Below are 27,512 nucleotides of genomic sequence, written 5' to 3'. Positions count from 1 at the left end.
TTCCCACATGCATCACCTTGCACTTGTTCACATTAAACGTCATCTGCCATTTAGCCTCCCAGTCTCGTAAGGTCCTTCTGTAATTTCTCAAAATCATCTCGCGAGTTAATAACTTTGTGTCATCAGCAAATTTAATTACCTCGCTGGTTACTCCCATCTCTAAATCATTTATAAATATATTAAAAAGCAGCGGTCCTAGCACTGACCCCTGTGGAACCCCACTAACTACCCTTCTCCATTGTGAATACTGCCCATTTAACCCCACTCTCTGTTTCCTATCCTTCAACCAGTTTTTAATCCACAATAGGACTTTTCCTCCTATCCCATGACCCTCCAATTTCCTCTGTAGCCTTTCATGAGGTACCTTGTCAAACGCCTTTTGAAAATCCAGATACACAGTATCAACCGGCTCCCCTTTGTCCACATTTGTTTACTTCTTCAAAGAATTGAAGTAAATTGGTCAGGCAAGATTTCCCCACACACAAGCCGTGCTGACTCGGTCTCAGTAATCCTTATCCTAGGATGTGCTCTGAAATTTTGTTTTTAATAATAGCCTCTACCATTTTCCCCGGCACTGACGTCAGACTCACCGGTCTATAATTTCCCGGATCTCCCCAGGAACCTTTTTTGAAAATTGGCATTACATTGGCCACCCTCCAATCTTCCAGTACCATGCTCTATTTTAAGGATAAATTGCATATCACTAGCAGTAGCTCCGCAAGCTCATTTTTCAGTTCTATCAGTACTCTAGGATGAATACCATCCGGTCCAGGAGATTTGCTACTCTTCAGTTTGCTGAACTGCCCCATTACGTCCTCCAGGTTTACCGTGAAGTCAGTAAGTTTCTCCGACTCGTCCGCTTGAAATATTTCTGACACCGGTATCCCACCCAAATCTTCCTCGGTGAAGACCGAAGAAAAGAATTCATTCAATCTCTCCGCTACGTCTTTGTCTTCCTTGATCGCCCCTTTTACCCCTCGGTCATCCAGCGGCCCAACCGATTCTTTTGCCGGCTTCCTACTTTTAATATACTGAAAATGTTTTTTACTATGTTTCATTTGCCTCTAATGCTATTTTTTTTTCGTAATCCCTCTTGGCCTTCTTTATCTGCGCCTTGCATTTGTTTTGACACTCCTTATGCTGCTTCTTGTTATTTTCAGACTGTCCCTTCTTCCATTTTCTGAAGGCATTTCTTTTAGCCCTAATAGCTTCCTTCACCTCACTTTTCAATCACGCCGGCTGTCTTTTGGACTTCTGTCTTTCTTTTGTAATTCGCAGAATATGGTTGGCCTGGGCCTCCAGGATGGTACTTTTGAACAGCATCCACGCCTGTTGTACAGTTTTTACCCTCTCAGTTGCCCCTCTTAATTTTTTTTTGTACCGTTCTTCTCATTTTATCGTAGTCTCCTTTTTTTTAAACGCTAACGTATTTGACTTCCTATGTATAGTTACTTTAAGGTTGATACCAAACTGATCATATTATGATCACTGTTATCAAGCGGCCCCAGTACCATAACGTCCCTCACTAGATCATGTGCTCTACTATGGACCAAGTCTAGAATTTTTCCTTCTCTTGTTGGCTCCTGCACCAGCTGCTCCATAAAGCTGTCCTTGATTTCATCAAGGAATTGTATTTCTCTAGCGTGTCCCGATCTTACATTTACCCAGTCTATATTTGGATAATTGAAGTCACCCATTATTATCACATTGCCCATTTTGTTTGCGTCTCTGATTTTCTTTTATCATTTTTGCGTCTACCTGCTCATCCTGGCGAGGCGGACGGTAGTACACTCCTATCACCGTCCTTTTCCCTTTTATACATGGAATTTCAACCCACAATGATTCAAAGGTGTGATATTTATGCCCTGAGTGTGGTAAAGGCTTTAGGCAGAAGGCTGACCTCACAATACACAAGAAAATCCACAATAGAGTGAAACCATTTACATGTTCTGAGTGTGGTAAAAGCTTTGGTTGAAAAGAATGCCTCACACGCCATCAGAGAATCCACACATGGATGAAACCATTTACGTGCACTGAAGAGATAAAAGCTTCAGTTGCAATGTTATAAATAATAGAAAGCTTGGCATCGGGTAGATTAATGGAAAAGTGACATCCCAGGAAAACAATAGGGCACCCTAGGGGACACTGCAGTGGACTTCGTAAAATGCTGCCAGGTACACATCTCACCATTGCTCCCTTACCTTGTGTGCTAAGCCCCCCAAAACGCACTACCCCAACTGTACACCACTACCATAGCCCTTACGTGTGAAGGGGGCACCTATATGTAGGTACCGTGGGTTTCTGGTGAGTTTTGGAGGGCTCACAGTTTCCTTCACAAATGTAACAGGTAGGGAGATGTATGGGCCTGGGTCCATCTATCTGCAGTGCACTGCACCCACCACTAGATTACTCCAGGGACTTGCATGCTATTCTGATGGACCTGAGTATAACATCTGAGGGTGGCACAGAGACTGTCAAGTAATGTTTTTCATCACATTTTTTTGGGGTGGGAGGGGATTAGTGACCACTGGGGGAATAAGGGGAGGTCATTCCTGATCCCTCCAGTGGTCATCTGGTTAATTAGGGCATCTTTTTGTGCCTTATTCGTTTTAAAAACAGGTCTAGCTCAAAATGTCTTAAGTTTTAGTCCTGGACGTTTTTCTTTTGTTCCATTATGGCTGAAAAATGTCCAAGTCTTAGGAACACTCAGATTCCGCCCTGAACATGCCCCTGACACTCCCTCTTGAGATTTGAACGCACTTCTGATGGACTTCAGAGAAAAACATCTAAGAAGTAGGTTTTGAAAATGCTGATTTGGACGTTTTTGTGAAAAAAACATCTAAATGCAGACTTATGCCACTTTTTGGACGTTTTTCTCTTTTGAAAATGAGCCCAATTGTCAGCCATGCGTTAATCCTACAATTTATGTTAATATTTTTATGTATAATTTCTTGTAGGTTGAAAATGAATATGGAAGCTACTTTACCTGTGATTATGATTACCTCCGTCACCTTGTGAAACTGTTCCGTCAGCATCTGGGAGATGAGGTGATACTGTTCACCACAGATGGGGCTGATGTTGGCTTGCTGAGGTGCGGTGCTCTGCAGGGACTGTATGTAACCGTGGACTTCGGACCAGGTTGGCTGTGGTCCATCATGGCAGCGATGGGCTGTCTTATTCATTGATGTAGGGGGGTAACTTTATAAAAGTGTTTCCGCTTGTAAGCCTCTCTTATATGTGGAAAAGGTCTCTTTTAAATTGCATGGTGGTATAAGCATGCATAAAGGTGTTAATCTGTTCATGAGCCCTTGCGCCTATGCCGAGGCTTAGGAAGGATCTTGGCCAAGGCTTAGGGTGGACCAAACAAGCGCTACCCACAGCCACAAAGCCCTGCACACTCAGGACACTCAACCAGTACCAGCAGAAAAGATAGACCACTCAGGTGGGCCTTACGGCCGAACGGAAACCCACTCGTACAGAGTCCAAGTGTACGGGCCTTATTGCCAATCTGGAACCGAGTCACACACTAGGGAAGGGAAAAAGGACAACGAGGGGTCCCAGGAGGGACTGGAGCACATGCAACACACACAGCGCTAGCTAGACACAAGGGAAGGGTGACAGACAAGAAGCTAGCAGGTACAGGCTACGGCCAGGGGAAGAGAAAGCCAAGGACAGAATGGGACACAGACTCTATAGGAGCGAAGCTCCACATGAACACTCTAGGCTGTATCATACAGCACACAAATACACTAGGCTGTGCCACACAACACCCAAGGGAAAAGGGAAGCCACCTAAAGGAATACACAAGGCTGTGCTACACAGAACTCAAGGATTAAGGGAAACCACTTATAGGAATACACAGGACTGTGCCACTCAGCCCTCAAGGGAAACCACACACAAGGCTGTGCCACAGAGTCAAATAACAGACACTAGAGACAAAGGGAAAAAGCAAGCAAACAGGGAAAGCTGCCTTTACATACACCTGACGGATAAGCTTACAGGACTCTGGAGACAACCACAGCAGACAAAGAGTTAAAGCAGGCTAAAGGGAAGGGCTTCTAACGACACTTGTGTCAGGAAGAAGCAGGGCTTACACTGTAGTCAACGGTTTAAAGCTAACAAAGGAAGAACACAAACAGTGTTCCTATCAGAACTCAGCAGCACACACAGACAGAGCACCCACAGGTGCAGGGGAGCAAGGTAATCAGGGAAAGCAGCTTAGCTAGGGGAACAAACAAGCATAAGCTGGGAACAACCAGCACACACAGAAGCTATGAGCAAAGAGAGGAGTAAACAAACTCCCAAGAAAGCATGGTGTGCTACTAGCACAGACAGAAGGTAGCAGGCTTCAGATGACCGGGATCAAACGCTACAGCATAGACTGAAGGGAAAGGTAGGCTTAAATAGATCTGATCTCTGACGTCTGCTGCCTCAGACATCAGCTCAATCCCTAACAGGCCAATCAGAAGTGAGTCCCAGTCATTCCCCTGCCTGTCTTAGCAGAATCATAACAGTAGGCATGTGGAAGTAGTGTATCTTCTTCAAGTGATCTCTGTGTATGTGTTCCAGGGGGTATGGTTTGGACTGAGCTGGGGTGGAGTGACAATGCACATGTATATTTTGTAAAATACAAGGTATCACTCTTTATACATTTGATATAATCATTGTTTCTGTGTGAACTTTTAGTAGTGCCACTTGAATTGTTTTGCTTCTTCTGACATTTATGCACTTCATCGGTTCCCTTTTATCTTCTTATTTCTATATTTTATAGCAAACATTTGTATCAATACATTATTGTTAATAAGTACTCATCTTAGTTGAATCTTCTTACAAACTGCTGACTGGGGAGCATTCTGATCCATGTTTCGCTGATGCTGATTCAAGAAACCCCCTTACATTCATCCCAATCCATCCTGCCGACTGTAAAGGGAATAGTTGGTGGGATGGATTGGGCTTTTTGTAAGGGGGTTCCTTGATGCAGAATCAGTGAAACATGGTGCATGTCGAATTAGAATGCCCTCCAGCCGACAGTTTGTAAGAAGGTTCAACTAAGGTGAGTACTTGTTATAAATAATGTATGGCTTATCCAATCTGCCCATCCATGTCATCTACTTTCCCTTCCTCTCCTTAGAGATCCTGTGTGCTTAAAGTTTACTATAGTCTTCATCACCATTTCCCCATTCTATAAATTCACTATCCTTTCCATGAAGTATTTCTTCAGGTTACTTCTGAGTCTAACCCCTGTCACCTTCATCCTTTGTCCCCTCATTCCAGAGCTTCTTTTCAATTCCTCCGGTGTATTTATGCCTCATAGCTGTTAAATGGCTCATCATATCTCCCCTCTCCAACATTTATTTTTTCAAAGAATACATGTTGAGATCTTTAAGTCTGTCCTCTTACACTTTATTATGAAGACTACTGACTATTTTAGTAGCCACCTTCTGGACAGACTTCATCCTGTTTGTCTTTTTGAAGGTGCAGTCTCCAGAACTGTACACCATATTCTACGTTAGGTCTCACCAGAGTCTTATACAGGGGCATAATCACCTCCTTTTTCCTACTGGCCAATCCTCTTCCTATGCACCCAAGCATCATAACTATTGCTGTCGACTTTTCTATATGTCTGGCCACCTTAAGATCACACCCAAGCCCTCCTCTAAATTGTACCATTCCCTTGGATTTTTGCAGCCTAAATTCATGACCCTGCATTTTTTAGCATTGAATCTTTGCTGCCAAATTCCAGACCATTCTTCAAGCTTCTTTAAGTCCTTCCTCAGGTTATCCACACCATCAGGGGTGTCTATTGCAGATTTTGGTATCATCAGCAGAGAGACCAACCTTACCAGACAGTCCTTCAGCAAAATTGCTTACAAAAAGGTTAAAATGAACTGAACCTTGTGTCACACCACTAGTAACACCCCTTTCCTCAGAGTAATCTCCATTTTATCACTGCCCTGTGTCCTCTTTCACTCAACCAATTCCTAACCCAGTCACTTCATGTTCTGGACTGAGGGCACTCAGTTTATTTATTAGTTGTTTATGCAGATCTGTGTTAAAGGCTCGTGGGATCATTAGTATCCATCTGGACAGGGTGAAGAGGTGGCAAAATGAAGGTTAACAAATTTTGGAACCACATTAATGGGACACTTCAGTTATCCCAATTTTTGGGTAAATGTCTCATGAACACATACTAGGGAGGTAAATGACTGCTCCTTGGAGCAGCTGGTCCTGGAACTGATCAAAGGGGGTACTACTTTAAGATTGTTTTTAATTCCCTCCTCTTATAGACCTCTTTCTGACTCCGTCACACGGGGGACTAAAGGTACTTATTTCATATATCAGGTTCTGTATAGTTTCTCTAACCTCCATTGTCACCCAATCACCAGGGGGTGGCATTAGGAGCCGTAATTGAAAACTAATTCCCATAATTACTGCTTTCTGTTTTTTTTTCTGGATCTAGATATACTCTGGGCCATTTATGTTCCCACATAAATCTTATTAAACATCTGTCTAAGTTTCTGCAAAGACTGAGTGTCACTTGTATATGATCTACCTTGTAGGCTAAATGTAAGGTAAAGAGAAGATAGAATCAATAAAAATAAAGACAGAGATAGGTTTAGATAGATAGATACATTTTATTTCTTACCCAAACACAGGTCTTCAAGTTGATACAAATACAGACATCAGATTCTGGTTTCAGCCGCACAGGGCTTCGCCGTCTGACAGAAGCTTTGGAGAGGACTCTCAAACTAAGCCAAAATCTCCCCTCTTTTATACTCTATCTTCTCCATAGAAGTGAATGGTGAGAAACCTTGCTCCTAATCTTTCTCACTTTCTGAGATCATACTTTCCCACGCGATCTGCTATCTGATGTACCCAACTCCTTCCGTTCTCAGCTACTGCTAATTATCAACATGTTTTGGGAAGCGTTGAGATAACAGTTTCTCATCTTCCGGCTGCAATACTTTTCATACTTTTCATACCATCTCATGAACTCTGTATTACCTCTGTATCATTGTATACCAAAACTAATAAGCTCCATTTTATTCATCTGATCTTTCATTACAGGTGCTATATTGGATTTAAAAGTTGTACCAAGTTTGTATCAGGACTCATTGTTCAGACCTGCTTTTTGCAGATTCTCAAATATTAAATCACTTGCTTGCTGTTTGGCCTAGTCAGTACTTTTTCAGTTGTCTCTAATGGCCATCACTATTCCAGTGGTAGCCTTAAAGCCAGGCCATATATTAACATTCCCCTCTTCACCCTATCCCATAGGGTGACACCAGGGTTAACGTACCTTGGTACCATCCGTTCCAGAAGGTATTCTATGAGGCCATCAAATTATCTGAGTCTTAAGATCAACTGGTACAATTTGTTTAGTTTTCGGTTGAGACTTACTCAAACCTGTAGCGAGAAATGTTTTTATGAATGGGACTAATCCATGAGCTCATTTACAAAATCCCATGAAATATAGGTATGCGGGTAATAGCAATTTCAGGTGGATCATACTAATAGGCTGTTTAAGGTTGTAGGTATTCAGAATCCTTAAACAGGTCGGGATTCCTGGACCTTACTAGTACTCATCATTGGCATCCAATCATGAGCACTAATAAGTGGATAGCAAGTATGAGGTTGCCTCATACAGCAAAAATGGTCAATCCTAGGAAAATTTATATTAACCAAGGTCATGCATGGATCTTGACATATGCATAATGACCTGGAAGTATGGGAAGCATTGTATATATCCGTTACCCCTCTTGGAGCTTAGTCAAACCTACAGAAAGACATGCAGCTCAAGTAAGCCTACACCAAAGTTAAACAATTGCATAACAGGTTGATACTAACAGAGTTTACATCTACATTATGATATCTTAGCCAGTATTAGGGTTTGATGTTACCCTTGTATCTGAACAATATCAACTTCAATTTAAATTACATAAACAGAAATGACGGGGAAACTCGTGGAAAAACAATTAGAACAATTAAAGGAAATAATAGGAAAATAAAAATAAAACCTTTTCAATATCTAGACAGGATTGCTGCTAAACTGAAAATAAAACATAATATGAATCTATAATGTCCATAAACAGCAACAGTAGTTCTCAAATTAAGTATCAGTTCAAAAGTTTCTTTCATCGAACATGGTCGAGGCGGTGGAAGCGTTGAAGAATCTGGACGAAGATCTGGAAGATCTAACAGGGCTGGATTTTCAGGCTGGCTTGCTGAAGGAAGTTGCCGGTCTTGAGATGTAACATCTGGTTCTATGGCTGAGTAAACACGTATATCTTTCACATGGACCCAAGACTTGTGGTCCAGTAGTTTGCAAGGTGTAAAGGTCATTGCCACAACCTTGGGGGATCTAACATCATTTGGGCCAGGATAGATTTTGAAGACGTACTTGTGGTGTACAAAGTGGGATCTTTTCATGTCTTTATTCTAGGCATACACCATCATAATCAGTCCATCAAGAGCCAGAGGCTGGCAAAGGAATAAGCAAAATAACTGTATGCCTGAATGATACATTGCTATATTTTAGTGGGCATAATCAGTGTGAATTGAATAGACATGAAAGACAATGTCAACATGGAGAAAACAGTGCTAATTAGGTGCAAAAGCAAAAGGGAACCCAGAAGGGTTCAATAATGAAAAGCCAATTTACATAAATGCAAGACAGATTGGTAATTATTACAAAGGCATGATCAAATAACAATGGTAAAGTATATGGAACAAAAGAGAAGATTAAAAAAAACAATTAAAATTTAGAGATGATGGTAAATGTTCAACTATTGACGTATGGAGGGCAATGCATCGCAATCTATCGCCAATAGATATGGAATCTTCACCTACGATGACTACCATTCACCAAGGGTTGAGCCCTCAGCTGCAGGAGGCCAGCAGGACTTACGAGTTAGATGATTCAGAAAGAAGGGTAGAGGCCAAAGCTTTGTGTAACTCCAGCAAGTGGAGAGCCTATCTCTTTTGCTCATGGACCAATTGATGCATCTGTCGAAACTCACGCTGAATAATGTCTCGTTTCTCACACCAGGTAATGTTGGGGTCTGTGCATCTGTCTTTTAATTTAGCGATTCTTTGCTGCAACATAGCCTTCAGATCAGATACATTATCGGGTAGCTCTTCTTTGCTAGCAGTCGTCTCCTCCATCTGGGGAAAGGCAAAACTTAAACAGACCAGTAGTGCAATTTATGTGGTTAAGTTATTGAAAGAAGTCAGAATGCTAGGAGGCGGGTCGTGGGTATAAATGGGGTCCAGGAAGGAGGCATGGAAAAAAACAAAGCATTGAGAATGGAAAAAATTAAAAAAGCACCCTGAAGGGTGTAAGATAAAAATAGGCTTAATAATAAAAAAACAAAATATGATACATCTGAATTGCAGCAAGGCATATTCAGAAGGCAATGCCAGAAAAAGGTTCCTTGAAAAAGACAAATGAAAAAAACATTCAAAAGTGCAGACACCAGTGATTGACCTTCACATAGAGTTTAAGTAACCCTTTTCAATCAGACAAAGAAGTAGGAAGAAGCATATCGCTTCAAGACAAATCCACCACGCGGCAAGAGTTAGTTGAAGCAAGGTGTTAGTTAAATACACAAAGCATAAATTCCAGGACCGCTGCACACAAATAAAAAGAGTAATAGTTGCCATATTGTGATAACCTGTTTTAAATAGAAAGGAATCAGAAAGTGGAGTGTATAATTTTCCCAATTTATGTCTGAAAGCTTCACCAATTCTCAGTCCAAGAATACTATAAAATCTATGATCAGCGCAAAATGCTCCCCCAAATGGCCAGTTCAAGGGAATATTTCTCGCATTCATTCCATATAACAGATAATGGTTATTAAATATTTCTTCTTTCTTAGACAAGGAAATAATGAAAAGCTTTCAGATGTCACACATATCATAGAGAGATTTCAAAAATGAAGGCTTTATATTCATAAAAAACTAAAGAAGTAAATGTCACATCAATTTAAACAGCTTAATAGTTAAAGCAGAAAACATTTTAACAATGAGCAATATACAGCTTTTATTTAAAAGGGATCTCGTATAAAGTAAAATGGCATAAATAAGTCAGTTCAGGTATATATATATAAATAGACATAAAATGAATATCCTCTGGGGATCGCTCACCCCTGCAGTTGATAAGGACTCCCCAGGGAAGGTATGCATAAAAGCAAATAATTAACTTGCTGACTTAGTTAGGTCATTTGTATGGTATAATTATACAAATGCAATGAAACCAAGAGAAATATAAAATAAAAACATGTCACCTGTAATAGAAACAGAAACATCACACCAATACATATACAGAGAAATGGTTTCTGGATACTAAATGAGGAGCTGAGTACTATGAGTAACTGTGAACTACAAAATCAGATCGGGTTCGGAATACGCCTAGTCATTATGGACGGGTGGGGTGGGCGATTTTGATTTCTGGGCCAATGTTGAACTGGCAGAAGACATTTAGATGCATAATGTCCAATTTGACGGCAACGGAAACATGTCACACTAGCACGGCGATAGGGACTAGATTGGGAATCCTGGTTTCCAGCTTTAAGGCCTCTGCGATTGTCAGCATACCTGAATTGGGGGTTATGTTTTTCATAATCTGGCAAATCAGGGTAAACACGAGGGCAAGTAGTAGGTGAACTGGAACTAAGGATAACAGGGTACCTAGTGCCATGAGGAGAGGAAAGCAAATATAGGGTGGACGGGGTGCTAGAACTAGAAGGTGTGGAGGGGCTGATCTTAGAGGACATCTTAGCCTTCAAATCAGCAATCTGCAACATTGTGAGATTCCTGTGCAAAACCTGGTCCCGGCGGACCTCTCTTTGCCTATTCTCAATTTGTTGCCTACAATAGTGAAGGACATGTTCCCGAACCTGTGGCCATTCCATGTGTTGTAAACCTATCGTCTTATCTAGGTTCTTCCTGACCTTAGAGGGTAAGGTCTGTTTAAGTAAGTAATAGAATACAGGGAGAGCATTGTCTGAGTCAAATCTTTCCTCAATCTCATCATGAAACAACTGCTGCATCCTAATTAGGTAAGCTTCAATCAGTTCTGACCCCACCTCCCATCGTTGTGAAGTGATGACGGAGAAATCTTTCTGGGCAGGGAAGGAAGTACGTATCTCTTGAAACAATTTTTCTTTAATCACTGTCAAGGGGGCACTATCATACTGATTCTCAGTCACAAGTTCAGCATAGCCTGCTTGTGTGAACAAATCAGTGATGCTAGCATGGGCGGTCCTGCCCAATATGGCCTTCATATTTCCTACTGAAAGAGCTGTCCCTAGAGTGGCCTGTTGTAGTTTTAGTAGCCACTTGTTCCCTCCTTTAGTAATATTCGGGAGTCGCAGAACAAGGTCATTCAGCTCAGTTGCAGACAGGGGAGTAGTAATATACTCTGTATGAGGAAGACCAGCTGACATTCTATTCAGCAGGGGGAAAAGATTTGCAGCTCGGGAAAAGTTTAGCACCCTCTCCCCAGGAGGGGGTGGTGTGAGGGTGATCATATTGATTAAAATATCCAATGGTGGAATTTCAGCAATGATCTAGAACGTAGGTAGATAACTGTGGGCTAGAGCAAATATACATGAAACCCAGGCCTAGAACCAGTGGTTTGAAGCCATAAGTTAAGGACGGGACAAAATAAGTATCAGTGATAGTTGTATAGTTGTATAATAGTGAAAATAAATTATATAATAATTTTTTTCAGAGCCGCTATAGAACCCGATTTTGAACACAGTCCTAGGACCAAGGTTTCAGAGAATACAGTAGAATTATGAAAAGAGCTAGGGGCGGTACGCCAATAGTTTACAAGAGCATGCGATACTCACGTGTCTTCTATTATACTCAAATTCTGTGTAGGAGGTCTAAAATATAAATGATCAGTCGGCATAAAGATCTACATACTAGTCGACATACAGAGGAGAGGTATAGATAATTCATATTAAGATAAAGGTAAAGATAAGAATATACGCTAGTGTGTATGCAACTATGTATAAATACTGCCTTCCAGGGTAAGCCTCTGGTCAAGAGCCAAATAAGCGCCTCATCAACCACTCTAGTCAAGAGCCCACTAAACGCTTCATCAACCACCAGGAGCCAAAATACACGCATCCCCGGTGCCAGGAGCCACAATACACGCTCACTGGTAGAGCCCTAAATCAGGGAGTGCACCCATCAAGGGATTCAAGTACCCGTGAAAAAGGTACAGTGAATCCGGAAGGCAGTAACCCAATGAGTTTTCACGTGCTAGGAGCCTTAAACGCATCAAAAACGCATCAACTGTGACAAGAACCCTAAACGCTTCAACCAGCTCCCACTGGGTTTTCAATTAATCAAACTATAAATTTACGACCTCTGATTAGACTAGCTAGTAGGAAACGGCACAGAGGCGTCCCTCAGGAGTACCGGTGCTACAGGTTCTAGCCTAATTGGAAAAGAGGCAAGTGTTATAGACTGGGGGGCCGGGCACACCCTGAAAACTGGGTGGTATTAATGGCCCAATCCCTAACAATTTAGGTACCGTCATCCATCCAAGGGACAAAAATTTTGCCCCGTAGAGGGGTGTAAGCCCTTCCCCTTACCTTTCGCCGGGCATCGGTACGTAAGCCAATGGTTCTAGCGTAACACAAATAGGAATGAGAGTAAGGGTATAGTATGTATCAGGGAAGAGTCCCTAAAATATACTTCAGAAAAGGAAAAGAGGGGTGGGTGTGGATCATTAAAAGGAGTTTAGCCTGTAACAGGAAAAAAACTTTTGGGCACCTTATGGGCGGCGGCCGATCCAGAAGACTTTAAGGATCCAGCCACGAAATAAAAATAAAGTGTACATATTATATAGTAAAAACTGGGCCTACCTAATTTGTAATGTAAGGCCAAAATAAGCTGTAAGGGTAGGTTGGGAGCTGTATATGGCATCTAAATATAGACTTTAAACAAGACATGAAACTACTACATACTATAATAAGAGGAACAGGGGAGAACCATATATGTAACTGGAACACCGATTTCAACAAAAGGCAAGAAAATGTATATTAACAAAGACATTATAACATGTGTAGTCCGGAGCTATAGCCCTAGAATAAATGAAATAAAGTTAAATACATATTAAATGCTTTTGGGGCGGGTACTGGATAGGTTGGAAGTAGCATCTAGACGGGAAAACATAAGAGAAGCATGTAATTCAATAAATTGTCAAACAGGACGCCAAAATCGTGGTGCAAAGATGACAAGTTAATACCTATAAATATGACAAATTACACTCAGAAAAGGAACATAATAAATAAAATAAACCCGAATGCAATGGCAGGAAGCTTTTGTGGCTAAACAGGTGAAAGGGGAAAAAAACAAATTAAAACATGTGATTCTTACACCAAGAACTTCTAATGATTCGGCATAAAACATACATACTAGTCAGTGACTGAAATGATATGTCCAAATGATGACAAACAGAACAGCTGCAGCATTAGAAGGAAAGATAAGGCAGGGTTATAAAGAACCAACAGGAAATAACTGAAGAAGTGAAGTAACGCTGTATTATCATGGCACGCAGCCATCATCTTCTCAACCAAAAAGGTAAAACTTATTTTATATGCATATCTATTAAGGTAAAAGTAAAGGAATGCTTCTATATAGTACATAATACTTCTACTATCATATAAGTTATACAAGGGATTATCTAGCTCTTAATGTAACAATAAACCACTGTAATTTTATGTGACTTTCTGTGTTGGATCCCGGTTTACAATGCTGTCGAGTAAAAACAGAAAACTTTTTATAAAGACTTACACAATTTAATACATTATAGAACCATATTATTTAAAAGTGATTGTCATTCTTAGAACGTGGAAATATTCATCAAGAAATATTATAACCTAGCTCATTATTACAAGTGTTTAAAATAAGCCAGGACGAAAATCACAATGCAAGCGGGGAAGTGTAGTATTTCTTGTAGATAACGTTATAATATAGTCCTTAAAATGGGACTTAAATATGAGGACAATTTATAATTCTGACAATCTATAATACTGTTCAAAAATCAATGTTTCCTGAAGATAAGCAGGCTTGTATTAAACTAACACGATAGTACGGTGCTGGGGCTGTAACTTATATTTCTTTTAAACGAGTACACCATTAAAATAGAGTACAAGAAACTAGAACCAGAGTATCGGAGATCCAAAGCATACGAGAATCTTATCTAGAGGGTAACATTGTGGTTAAAAGACTGCTTCTGGGAAGTAAAACTTTTAATATGATTTAGCAGTAATCCTGTAGAGAGTTTAAGAAGAACCAGAACATCAAAGAGGTTTACAGAAAATTGTTATAAGGATTTAATGTTGACGTGGATGTTATAGGAAAAGGAGAACAAAAACCAGAAGGGAAGTGTCTTACAGTATAAGTCATGGGGGGGGGGCCACTAGGACAAAGAAGGAGAGAGCCGGTTTTTAAAGGGGAAAGTCAAGTAATGTATGTTTGAAGGTGTGGCACGATAAGGTCTATCAAACTGTCACTTGCAGCACAAAAAGAAAGAAAAACCTGTCTCGGGGTTAAAATCATGACTCAGAGACAGAATGAGAAAGCATTTGTTTAAGGGAAATGAAATGAAATAGAGGGCAACGGCCAAAAGTCAAAGCAATATGAGCAGAAACATTGGGGAGTGGGAGACAACGTCCTAATAAAATGACACAAAAGAGGAGAAAAAAGTATGCCCTGATAAAAGGAGAATGCAGAGTAAGACTAAAATGCAGTGCCATAATTTTAAAAGTGAAAGCAGAAATACATCCGTACAATCTTACATGCTCAGAGGTGCACGTATAACGGACTTGGCAGCATGAGGCATGAAAAGATAAGTAATTTTACAATTATGATACCTGCTAAGGAAACATACCAGAGAATCAGATAATCTCATCGGCGTTAAGGGAAGGACCCTTGCATAAGTCGAGAATATGTTGAAGAAAAAGTTGTACCAATTTCGAGGGGAAACCGGAGTTGAATGATATGAAAAAGATATGAGAGGGAGTTAGTTAGATGGATTTAGGAGCAATACAGTTGACAGAGGATAGGCAGTGAGAGGTTAAAAAGAATACCTGTGTAAATGACTGTTTAACTTGTACCACTTCAGCATAGAACAGGGACAAAAACGAACGGAAAAGAGGGAAAAAAAAATCACTTTCTTAGCTTTTAAAAGTGAACTGTAGAGCCTCCTCTGCCAAAGCAGTGCTGGACTGATAAGGCAGCTAAAGTGGGCAATCTTCCCAGATTTTCATGTCCTTGAGATAGTGAACTACAGCACTTGTTAGGGAAAACCTTTAAAAGCTACCGAAAGAAATGGCAGTTTCGGAAGCCTGGATAAGGATATCAAAAAAAATGTGAGAAAAAAAAAGGGGTTTAGAACTTACAACTCTTCGGGCAAGTTTAAATAGATTTACAAAGGCAGATTCGAAGCCCAAGAGGGAGTATATATATCAAATATTGACAGTTACTAGTAATATAACAAGCTTTGTTCCGGAAAGAAAATTAAAACTGACACCACATAGGACTGAGAAGGAAAAAGAATAGTTTTATAGGAAATCAAAAAATAAAAAAAAAAAGATTTCTGGTTTGCACAAGAAGCCAAAAAGGTGTATGTAAGGTATCAAGTTACCCCAATTGGTACCGTGCGGGCCACAGCCTTATAAATTTTACACGGACCACAGACATATAGTGTAGGAGTCGGTAGAACACCAGAGAGGAGGGCAGGGAGGATTATTGTGGCAGAAAAAGGGGGACAAGAACAAAATGTTGTGGAGGAAGGGATTCAGATTGGACTTAAGGAAAGAAAAATGGCTATGGGGGTGGGGTGAGAGCACAGGACTGAACAGCTGTGAAAAAGAGCAATCAGTTGAACCACGCAGTAAATAATAAAGAACAGGAAATGCGCTTCAAAGTGAAAAAGCTAAGCCAGATTTGTATGACCACGGCATACAGAGATGAGAAATAAAGAAAGCAGAGACGGAACAGTATAGGTCACACAAAAATCCAAATCAGACGGAGTGCAGAGACACACACGAAGATGCAAAAGAAAAAAGAACGGAATAAGAGATACTACGCAGTTATTCATGCTGCACTATGAAAAAGAGCCGAGAAAAGTGTGGACAGGAAGGGGGGGTGTGTCTGGGCTGAGTGGTTAGAGAGAAAGCATAGTTCAGAAGACTGAAGGAACTGATTAGATAAGAGGAAAACAGCAGTTGGACGACGGTAAGCAGCTACAAAGCTGAACACCGTAATTACTGTTTCCAATAGGAAAAAAATGAGGAGGAATAATAAAAGGGACAGTCCCGAGACGTAAAAAGAATCTCGTGGATAACTGTCGCACACACAGAATGAAGGCAATAGCAGATGTGAAAAGGTGGGGGCTGTCAGTTTTGAGGAGTGGTTATAAGAACAGAGAAACCAGAAGGATTTTAGAGGAGAGCAATCTGAAAGCGTGCTGTTCTCCTAGAGTAAAGGAAATTCCCTCGATACGGGAACATACAGAAGAGAAAAGAGCAGGATTAGACCCAGGGGACTAATAGGAGAGATAGGTAGAAGAAGTTAGGATGAAGGAGAACAGGAAAAGGGATTGGGGAGGAAAGTAAGGTCGACAGAAGAAGAAAGAACAGAATAACAAGGGGACAGGGATTTGAAAAGGAGGGATTAAGACAGAACACAGGGTGGGATGGGAAACAGAAAATGCGCAATCTCTAAGGATTGTTAAGCGAGAATGCTAGCATAAAGACCAATCCAAAGATTTTGAACATTGAAATAAACTTACGGCAAAACCCAAATCGCAGTCGCCTGGATTCGTTGTTATGCTTCATTCACACAACAAGCACAGTCTTGCGCACATCACGCAAATCAAAGAGATGGACAGGATAGGAGAAAGAAAAGAGGGTGAGAAAAAACAGAACAGAATATTGAAAGACAGAAACGAAGGTTTGAACACAAATATTCAACCCCACTGCATTAGTGCAGCGCAAGGCAGCAAGACGTTCAGGGAAGAAAGTAAAAAGACAGAAAAATAGAAGAGTATTTAAAGTAGGGGTGAGAACGGACAGAACATTAGTGCCCAATACCCCTCTAATGGGCAATGTACGTGTGAGGCAGAAGGACAGAAAGTAGCGGCAGGGAGAGGCAGGTGAGTATGAGAGAAAGAGAGAGAAGGAAAATAAAGTAACAGAGAGAAACAGAGAACATTTGAACGCACAAAATTAAGTATCCCCTCTTGCGTTCAAAAGAAGATAAAGAAGGATAGCGAGTACTGTCAGCGTTCGGGGCTCACCACTGTTTTTAATTCCCTCCTCTTATAGACCTCTTTCTGACTCCGTCACACGGGGGACTAAAGGTACTTATTTCATATATCAGGTTCTGTATAGTTTCTCTAACCTCCATTGTCACCCAATCACCAGGGGGTGGCATTAGGAGCCGTAATTGAAAACTAATTCCCATAATTACTGCTTTCTGTTTTTTTTTCTGGATCTAGATATACTCTGGGCCATTTATGTTCCCACATAAATCTTATTAAACATCTGTCTAAGTTTCTGCAAAGACTGAGTGTCACTTGTATATGATCTACCTTGTAGGCTAAATGTAAGGTAAAGAGAAGATAGAATCAATAAAAATAAAGACAGAGATAGGTTTAGATAGATAGATACATTTTATTTCTTACCCAAACACAGGTCTTCAAGTTGATACAAATACAGACATCAGATTCTGGTTTCAGCCGCACAGGGCTTCGCCGTCTGACAGAAGCTTTGGAGAGGACTCTCAAACTAAGCCAAAATCTCCCCTCTTTTATACTCTATCTTCTCCATAGAAGTGAATGGTGAGAAACCTTGCTCCTAATCTTTCTCACTTTCTGAGATCATACTTTCCCACGCGATCTGCTATCTGATGTACCCAACTCCTTCCGTTCTCAGCTACTGCTAATTATCAACATGTTTTGGGAAGCGTTGAGATAACAGTTTCTCATCTTCCGGCTGCAATACTTTTCATACTTTTCATACCATCTCATGAACTCTGTATTACCTCTGTATCATTGTATACCAAAACTAATAAGCTCCATTTTATTCATCTGATCTTTCATTACAGGTGCTATATTGGATTTAAAAGTTGTACCAAGTTTGTATCAGGACTCATTGTTCAGACCTGCTTTTTGCAGATTCTCAAATATTAAATCACTTGCTTGCTGTTTGGCCTAGTCAGTACTTTTTCAGTTGTCTCTAATGGCCATCACTATTCCAGTGGTAGCCTTAAAGCCAGGCCATATATTAACAAGATTTAGGATGCAGGACCTGGTGGAAGGAGTAATAGTAATGGCATCATTGGGAAATAATGATTACAGTATGATCATATTTCTCATAACTGGAAGGAAGACTCTAAAGAAAAATACTGCTGTAGAGTTTAATTTTAACAAGGGAAATTTAGGGGAGGTGCTTAGGAGCTCAGTGTTGAAGTTTCCACTCTAGCTGCCACAGTCCTGAAGGTTTAAAAAGTGTTCATCTGAATCTTCTTCCCAGGGTAACTGACTCATATACTTACACATAAACATGTTGGGCACAAAAAAATGAAGGGGGAGGCTGGTCTAACCATTCACTTGGCAATAAAAAGAAAAGGCATGACTTAGGGTTTTACTAAGCCACATAGATGCCTACGCGTGCCCAACACGTGCCAATTCGGAACTACCACATGGCCCGGGTGGTAAGTTCATTTTTTACGCGCTGCGAAGATTTACAGCGCGCAGTGCTAACCGGGCAATGATCAGTATTGTATGTGCGCTCGATTACTGCCCGATTAATGCATGAGACCTTACTGCTAAGTCAGTGGGTGATGCAACATAAGTATTGCCATACTGGGACAGACCGAAGGTCCATCAAGCCCAGCATCCTGTTTCTAGCAGTGGCCAATCCAGGTCACAAGTACCTGGCAAGTTCCTAAAAAAGTACAGTACATTTTATGCTGCTTATCCTAGAAATAAGGAGTGAATTTTCACCAAGACCATTTTAGTAATGGCTTTTGGACTTCTTTTAGGAAGCAATCCAAACCTTTTTTAATCCCCACTAAGCTAACTGCTTTTACTACATTCTCTGGCAGCAAATTCCAGAGTTTAATTACATGTTGAGTGAAGAAAACTTTTCTCTGATTCATTTTAAATTTACTACTTGGTAGCCCCTAGTCCTAGTGGTTTTGGAAAGAGTAAACAAGCGATTCATGTCTACCCGTTCCACTCCATGCATTATTTTATATACCTTTATCAAATCTCCCCTCAGTCGTCTTTTCCTCAAGCTGAAGAGCTGTAGTCAGTTCAGCCTTTCCTTATAGAGAAGGTCTCAGGCCCAAAATGGACGTATGCCAATTTTCATTTTGCCTCATGTCCAGGAAAAAAAAAAAGGCCTTTATTGCAAGTGTGCTGGAAAATGAACCTGCGCGCGTCCAATACATGCATTTACATCAGGGCGGGCCAGTTTTCGGCACACCTTAGTAAAAGGATCCCTAAGTCTGGAGAAGCTGGTACCTGGGAAAGGCCTCTAAGTAGCTGATGACACTGCACTCATGGAGCTGCACGGCCTTGAAGAAATGGTGTAGGCCATGCTATGTATGATGCTTGTATATTTACAGAATAGCAGGCAGAATTTTGATATTTATACATGAATGTGTGCACATATGCAGGTTTTTGCCATTATTCTAATCATTTATGCATATAATCAGTGCATACATGTTAGCAAACTTTATTAATTTTTAAGTAGAGAGATGTGGTAGCTGTGTTAGTCAACTTGTAAAAGCAGTCAAGGGCTACCTTCGAAAGCTAATCAAAAAATGTATTAAGTTAGTCTAATAAAAAAGGTATCAAATTATTTTCTTTTCTATGTTTTATTTTATTCTATTTCTATTAATTTTTAAGAAATAACCACCCAAAGTGGCCATTTTTGAAAGAATCTTCATCAAGGGTGTTAACAAAAGATAGAAAACAAAAGATAGTCATGTGAACTTCATCAAACAAAATCTTGCACACTGAATAAAAAATATTCTCTGAGTACAAGAACACTATATTGGTCAAGACTCAACCTTTAACATGGATTGCAGGCTCTAAATGTTGTTCTGTGCCCAGACTACCAAATAAGAGGAAAAACTCCCTTATTTGACAGACTGATCCCAAGCAGTTCTTCCCAGTGTGCACTGTGTGGTTTCTGGTTCTCCATTTTGCAAGTTAGCGGTGAGGAGGCAGGAGCTTGTAGGCTTCGCCTCTTGAAGATGCACTGGGGGCGGCCAGACACGAGAGAGAGAGAGAGAGAGAGAGAGAGAGAGAGAGAGAGAGAGAGAGTGTGTATATATATGAGAAGAACTGTGAAAAAAAAACTTAGAGGAGTTGCTGCGAATGTCAAAAATTTACATCAGGCATGGATGCTGTTCAAAAATACCATCCTGGATGCCCAGGCTAAATATATTCCGTGTATTAAAGAAGGAGGGAGGAAGACCAAACGACAGCCGGCATGGTTAAAATGTGAGGTGAAGGAAGCTATTAGAGCTAAAAGAAAATCAGAAAATGGAAGAAGGAACCAACTGAAAATAATAAGAAACAGCAGAAGGAATGGCAAGTCAAATGCAAAGCACTGATAAGGAAGGCAAAGAGGGACTTTGGAAAAAAAAATTGTGTTGGAGGCAAAATCACATATTAAAATTTTTTTTTAGGTATATTGAAAGCAAGAAGCCGGCAAAAGAATCGGTTGGACCACTAGATGACCGAGGAGGAAAAGGGGCAATCTGGGAAGACAAAGCCATAGCGGAGAGATTAAATTAATTCTTTGCTTCGATCTTCACCAAGGAAGATTTGGGAGAGATACCACTGCCAGAAATGGTATTCAAAGCTGACGAGTCGGGGGAAACTGATTGAAATCTTTATAAACCTAGAGGATGTAATGGTGCAATTTAACAAATAGAAAAATAGCAAATCTCCTGGACTGGATGGTATTCATCCCAGAGTACTGATAGAATTGAAAAATGAACTGGCGGAACTATTATTAGTAATATAGAAACATAATGGCAGATAAAGGCCATATGACCCATCCAGTCTGCCCATCCTCTGTAACCCCTAATTCTTCCTGTTCCTAAGCGATCCCACTTGCTTATCCCAGTCCTTTTAAAATTCTGGAACAGTCCTCGACTCTACCACCTCCACCGGGAGGTCATTCCATGCTTCCACCACCCTTTCTGTGAAATAATACTTCCTTAGGTTACTCCTAAGCCTGCTCCCTCTTAACTTTGTCATATGCCCCCTCATTCCAGAGCTCTCCTTCATTTGAAAAGGGAAATGGGACTTGATATACTGCCTTTCTGAGGTTTTTGCAACTATATTCAAAGTGGTTTACATATATTCAGGTACTTATATTGTACCAGGGGCAATGGAGGGTTAAGTGACTTGCCCAGAATCACTAGGAGCTGCAGTGGGAATCGCACTCAGTTCCCCAGGATCAAAGTCCACTTAACTAACAACTAGGCTGCTACTCCTCTTCCTGTACATAAATGCCCTTGAGATATTTAAACGTTTCTATCATGTCTTCTCTCTCCCTCCTCTCTTACAGCGTATACATATTGAGGTTCATAAGCCTGTCCATATAATTTTTGCATTCAAGACTGCTTACTAATTTCGTAGCCACCCTCTGGACCGACTCCATCCTGTTTATATCTTTCTGTAGGTGCGGTCTCCAGAACTCCACACAGTACTCCAAATGAGGCCTCATTTATCTTTATCTTTAAAATTGAGTGTGGTACCGAAAGATTGGAGGGTAGCCCATGTAATGCTGATATTTAAAAAAGGTTCCAGAGAGGATCCGGGAAATTATAGACCGGTGAACCTGACATCGGTGCCGGGCAAAATGATAGAGACTACTATAAAGAACAAAATTACACAGCATATTCAAAAGCATGGATTAATGAGACAGAGCCAATATGGAATTACTGAAAGGAAATCTTGCCTCACCAATTTATTACATTTCTTTGAAAGGGTGAATAAAGGTGAGCTGGTCGACATTGTTTATCTGGATTTTCAAAAGGCATTTGACAAAGTACCTCATGAAAGACTCCAGAAGAAATTGGAGAGTCATGTGATAGGAGGTAGTGTCCTATTGTGGATAAAAAAACTGGTTAAATGATAGAAAACAGAGTAGGGTTAAATGGTCAGTGTTCTCAATGCAGAGGGATAGATAGTGGGGTTCCCCAGGGGTTTGTGCTGGGACCGCTTGTTTTTAGCATATTTGTAAATGATCTAGAGATGGGAGTAACTAGTGAGGTAATTAAATTTGCTGATGACACAAAGTTATTCAAAGTTGTTAAATCGCGAGAGGATTGTGAAAAATTACAATAGGACCTTACGAGTCTGGGAGACTGGGCGTCTAAATGGCAGATGACGTTTAGTGTGAGCAAGTGCAAAGTGATGCATGTGGTAAAGAGGAACACAAACTATAGCTATGTAATGCAAGGTTCCATGTTAGGAGTCACTCAACGTGTAATTAAACTCTAGAATTCGTTGCCAGAGAATGTTGTAAAGGCGGTTAGCTTTGCGGGGTTTAAAAAGGTCTGGACAGCTTCCTAAAGGAAAAGTCCATAGGCCATTATTAAAATGACTTGGGGAAAATCCACTGCTTATTTCTGGGATAAGCAGCATAAAATATATTGAACTTTTTTGGGATCTTGCCAGGTATTTGTGACCTGGATTGGCCACTATTGGAAACAGGATGCTTGGCTTGATGGACCTTTGGTCTGTCCCAGTGTGGCAATGCTTAATGTACTTAACCAACATCCAGAGGCATAGCTAGATGGGTTACCAGGGGAGCGACTGCTCTCCCAAATGGTGAAAAATAGGCTTTGGCGCCATTTGCAGGTTGCTCCCCCTGACGCCTCAACCTGGCTATGCTTCCTGTTGGGAGGTAGAATAAATTAAATAAAAATTTTGTTTTATCCAAATTCAATTTTAAGTTTTGTGTACGAACCCAAAGTGATGTCAGCAGAGATAAAATTCTTCACTGCATAGTTGTCTAACATTCTTCATAAGGATGACATAACTATTTTGAAAATATTTATTTATTTGTGGCATTTATACCCCGCTCTTTCCCGCTCAATAGCAAGTTCAGTGCGGCTTACAAAGTATGATGCATAGTATCACAGAGATAATACAAAGTATCATGGAGATAACACAGTTATAAAGAGTGGGACAAACGTATGCGATGTGGGGAAAGGATAGAAGTGTGGGTATTGTTTGTGGTGTGGGTTAGGTTCGAGACTTTGTAGGGTTGTTTGGGTAGGCTTGTTTGAATAGGTAAGTCTTCAGCAGCTTTCGGAAGGGTAGGTGTTCGCTGGTCCTTCGGATATGTCGAGGTGTGGCGTTCCAGAGTTGGCTGCCTATAACAGAGAAGTTGGATGCGTAGTAGGTTTTGTATTTGAGGCCTTTACAGTTGGGAAGATGAAGTTATGTTCAAGAGGAGTTGGACCGGTTTCTGGCTGGAAGATCAATCAGGTTGGACATGTAGCTTGGAGATTTGCCATTGAGAATCTTGTGGATCATAGTGTGGGCTTTGAAGTTTATTCCTTCCTTGATAGGGAGCCAATGTAGCTTTTCTCGAAGTGGTGTTGCGCTTTCGAAACGTGATTTGCCAAAAATGAGTCTTGCTGTTGTGTTTTGGGCAGTTTGGAGTTTTTTCATGATTTGGGCTTTGCAACCGATGAAGATGCTGTTGCAGTAGTCGGCATGGGTAAGTACTGTGGATTGTACTAGATTATGGAAAGTTCTGTGGGAGGAATGGTTTCACTCTTTTCAGTACCCACATGTTGAACATCTTCTTCGTCGTGGCTTTTGCTTGAGTGTCTAAAGTTAAGTGTTTGTCTAATGTTACTCCTAGGATTTTTAGATTGTCGGATATTGGGATTGTAACGTCTGGGGTAGTTGGGAGCAGAGTAGAGTGTTGTGATGAAAGGATTAGACATTGAGTTTTTTCTTTGTTCATTTTCATCTTGAAAGAGTTGGCCCAGGATGTTAGGATGTTCATGGCAGTGGTTATTTTATCCGAGATTTCTGTGAGGTTGGATTGGAAGGGGATGAATATTGTGATGTCATCAGCGTAGATGAAGGGATTTAGGCCAGATTTAGATAGGGATTTGGCCAGAGGAATCATCATGAGGTTGAAGAGGGTCGGGGATAGAGGTGAGCCTTGGGGGACTCCACATTTTGATGGCCACGCAGGCGATATTGAAGATGTTGATTTGACCTGATAAGTTCTGGTGGTGATGAAACTTTTTATCCATTTAATGATGGATGTGATGGGGCGATAAAGGTTATCCTTGCAGCACCTCACAGATGGAACTCCATTGTAGTGAAAGTACATTCCCCATTCTAACCTGATAGGTTCTCACCCTTAAACCAATGAGAAACAACCTGCTATGCCTAACTCATCTAATATCCAGTAGCCTTCACTATTTGAACACTGCCACAATGTCTGGGTTAGCCTGGCCTCTGGTAAATGATTGTGCAGGAAGTTTTATAAACATTCTTGTTTTGCTGAGCAAGTACATTGGTAAACATCAGAGCATGTTTCAAGGTGACTTGCAAAGTCTTGGTTAAAAGCTAGAGCACAGTTCATTCTGTGAAGATATTTGTTTTATAGCAAATAATGCTGAGGATGTTACTGGCTGTCGCTCTTACCGTCGCCAGGAGTTTGTGACTGGCGGCTGACATAGACCCAGGTCTTCACCTGGCCAACCACCGTTCCTTGAGAGTTGAGTCCTCTGGTTCGGGTAGCCAGCAGGACTTGGAGGGTCTGTAGACAGAATGGCCAGAAGACAGTGCTGAAAGCAGGCAGGTCACAAGAGTCAGCCAACGAATGGGAAGACTGGAAACCAGACCAGGTCAGGTCAGACTGCTGGCAGAAGTCAGATACCAGGTGAGGGTCAGGTCAGGCAGCAGGCATGGGAATACCAGACGAGGGTCAGGCAACAGGAAGAAGAATTATTGTAACCTAGGGTAAAGAAAAGAAAAAAAACTTACCCGGGGTCCAGTCTGGGGCCTCCGACGATTCGGGGCTGAGTTGGGGCCGAGGAGGGGTGTTGCAAAAAGCAGCACCCTAAATTTGGGAGTCCGGGGAGGGATCGGAGGTCGGGGCCGATTTCAGGCCCGTTAGGGAAGCTGGGAAGGGGTTTCGGGCCGATTCGGGGCCCCGAATCAGCTGCAGCCGGCAGCGCGACTTGTTGGGTCTTCGGGCCCTGTTTTGGGGCCGTTTCGCGTCGGGGTTTGGGCGCGGGATTGTGGGCGCGGAGGCGCCGCCGTTTTCGTGTTCGGGGGCGATTGGGGACGTCCCCGGACCAGAATAAATGAGGTCGGGTTTGGTGGTGGGCGCAGAGGCGCCGAAGAAGCGAGCGAGGCCTGTTTTTAGGCCTGGAGTTGGAGAGGAGGGGCGACGGGAGGAGAGGAAGCGTGCGAGCGTGCTCCCGATGGGGGCGCGCCACACGCACGTATCGCGAACGCGCGTCTTCGCGAGTAGGCCGAAGCCGGGGCCTAAATTTTGGGCCGGCTTCGGTTCTTTTTTATTTTTGGATCCGTTTTCGTCCCAGGACAACCGGGACCGGAACCGGGGGTAGGCATCGAGTGTGCTGAAAATCACGGACAAGGTAAGGGGTCTTTTGACCTGAAATTTTATTTTGTTTATTTTTAAATTAAGTAAATACAGTTTTTGATTTTTTAAAAATCAGGGGTTGGTTCAATTTAAATTTGGTTTACATATTTGTGATCGGGGAATTTTTCTGGATTTTTGGGGTGGGTTAGTTTTTAAATTTAAATATTTTTAGGGGGTATTTTGGAGGGGTGCTAATTTGAAGGGGTTAATAAAGGGTTAAATTCTTAAATTCGACAGGGTAGATTAAGGAAGGGGTATATTAATTTTTGAAATGGGTTTTACAAATTTGGGTAATTTTGGGGGGGGTGTTAGAGGGGATAATGTGCGGCGGATAGGAAAATTGGGGTATTTTTAAAATTTAAAAGTATGGTTAGATAGAGAATTAAGGGTTTTAGTGGCAGGGAAAATTTGGGGTGTTTTGGAGAAATTGGGAATGAGTTATAATTTTATTTTATAATTTCCCATTAAACTCTATGGGAAATTATAAAATAAAATGGAGATTTTGCTGTGCTATTCAAGATTCCGCTGGTCAGCTAGAGAGTTTAGAATGTTGGCAAAGGCTTGGGATTGGTCAGCACTGCTCGGAATCCCAAGCCAAAGCTTGGTCTCCTAGGAGATGAGGCTATCTGGCAGTTGCAGTAAGAGGCTGGTGACTGAAGAGAGCGGAAGCGCAGCTCAGTGTGGGAGAGTCAGTGTGAGATTATTGTGGGTGGAAGTTAAAAAGTGAGTCTAGTGTGATAGTAAAAATTGTGAGAGTGATAGTGAATGAAAGGAAAAGCCAGAAAAGGGATGTTATTTAATTTTTGATTAATTATAATAAACTTGGGGGGTATGAAGTGTGATTGGTTTTGGTAGTGAAGTGTATGAATGATAGAGGAAAGTGTATGATTACATGTGAGAATAAGAAGGTGGAATGTTGGGATGAAAGGGTCTGAAAGGGTTATCAGCCTCTTAAATTTAGGGAATTCAGTGATTAGAATAGGCTTGAAGCAGTACAGGGATTTGTATTTAATTTTATTTAAATAGTTTAGTTGGCCCTAAGTATTGAATAATAATTCCCTAGATAAAGGTATCAACAAAGTGGGAGAATAGATAGGGTTTTTTACTCCTATTAAGTTTTTAAGAGATAGGTTTAGGGAGAAGATCTGGAAGAAGAACCTGAAAGTTGGTGAACAAGGGCCCCTCCGCAAGAAAGATTACACCTCCAGTGAACTGTTATCAGCTAAGTGACCATTGAGGAAATAGAGGAAAAAAATAGAGAATAAAAGATAGAGAAATACAAAGACATATATACTTACCTTACTTGCTTCTCTAGAGTGAGGACAGGCACCTGTGAAAATAAAAACAAAGAATACACAAAGTATCAATTCTAGTAGTTTACTGGTTAGCTTATTTGTTATCTGTTTGAATTTAAAAGAAATTGAGAAATGTTTTTTTTAAGATACTTATCTGAAAGTTCTTGAGTGTGGAAGGGATTCCTGTAAAGAAAAAGATAAGAGAAAACCAGTTAATATATTAAACCTGAGTCTGAAGAATTGTTTAGCTAGTATTGTGATAGGAATAGAAGGGAATTTGGTTAAAAATTTAAAATGTTATGGTTCCTAGTTTTATGATTACCAGAATGTGTTAAATAAACTTGTTTTATTTATAGTAAATATAATAGAGTTTGATTGATTTCTTCAGATAAGGGAAAATCCTGAATTTAGTTTTTTTCCCCTCATGGTCCCTGGGATTATGAGGAGAGGTTAGTTTTTGTAGCTTATCCCTTCCATTCTGGTGTAGAGCCCCAAAGTCACGACTAATTACATCTGA

At 41.0% G+C, this 27,512-nt stretch overlaps 1 protein-coding gene across 1 annotated transcript in view; it reads left to right on the top strand.

Moving 5' to 3' along the window:
- Positions 1–27,512, top strand: part of LOC115473996 (beta-galactosidase-like) — a 330,129-nt gene that overhangs the window by 93,343 nt on the left and 209,274 nt on the right. The window contains 1 exon segment of the mRNA XM_030209251.1: positions 2,958–3,138. Within this exon segment, the coding sequence (XP_030065111.1) occupies positions 2,958–3,138 (181 nt within the window).

This window comes from Microcaecilia unicolor, chromosome 1 (assembly GCF_901765095.1).
Source record: "Microcaecilia unicolor chromosome 1, aMicUni1.1, whole genome shotgun sequence".
NCBI lineage: Eukaryota > Metazoa > Chordata > Amphibia > Gymnophiona > Siphonopidae > Microcaecilia > Microcaecilia unicolor.
Note: the sequence above shows the minus strand (reverse complement) of the source record. Positions and strands in the feature narration are given on the sequence as shown.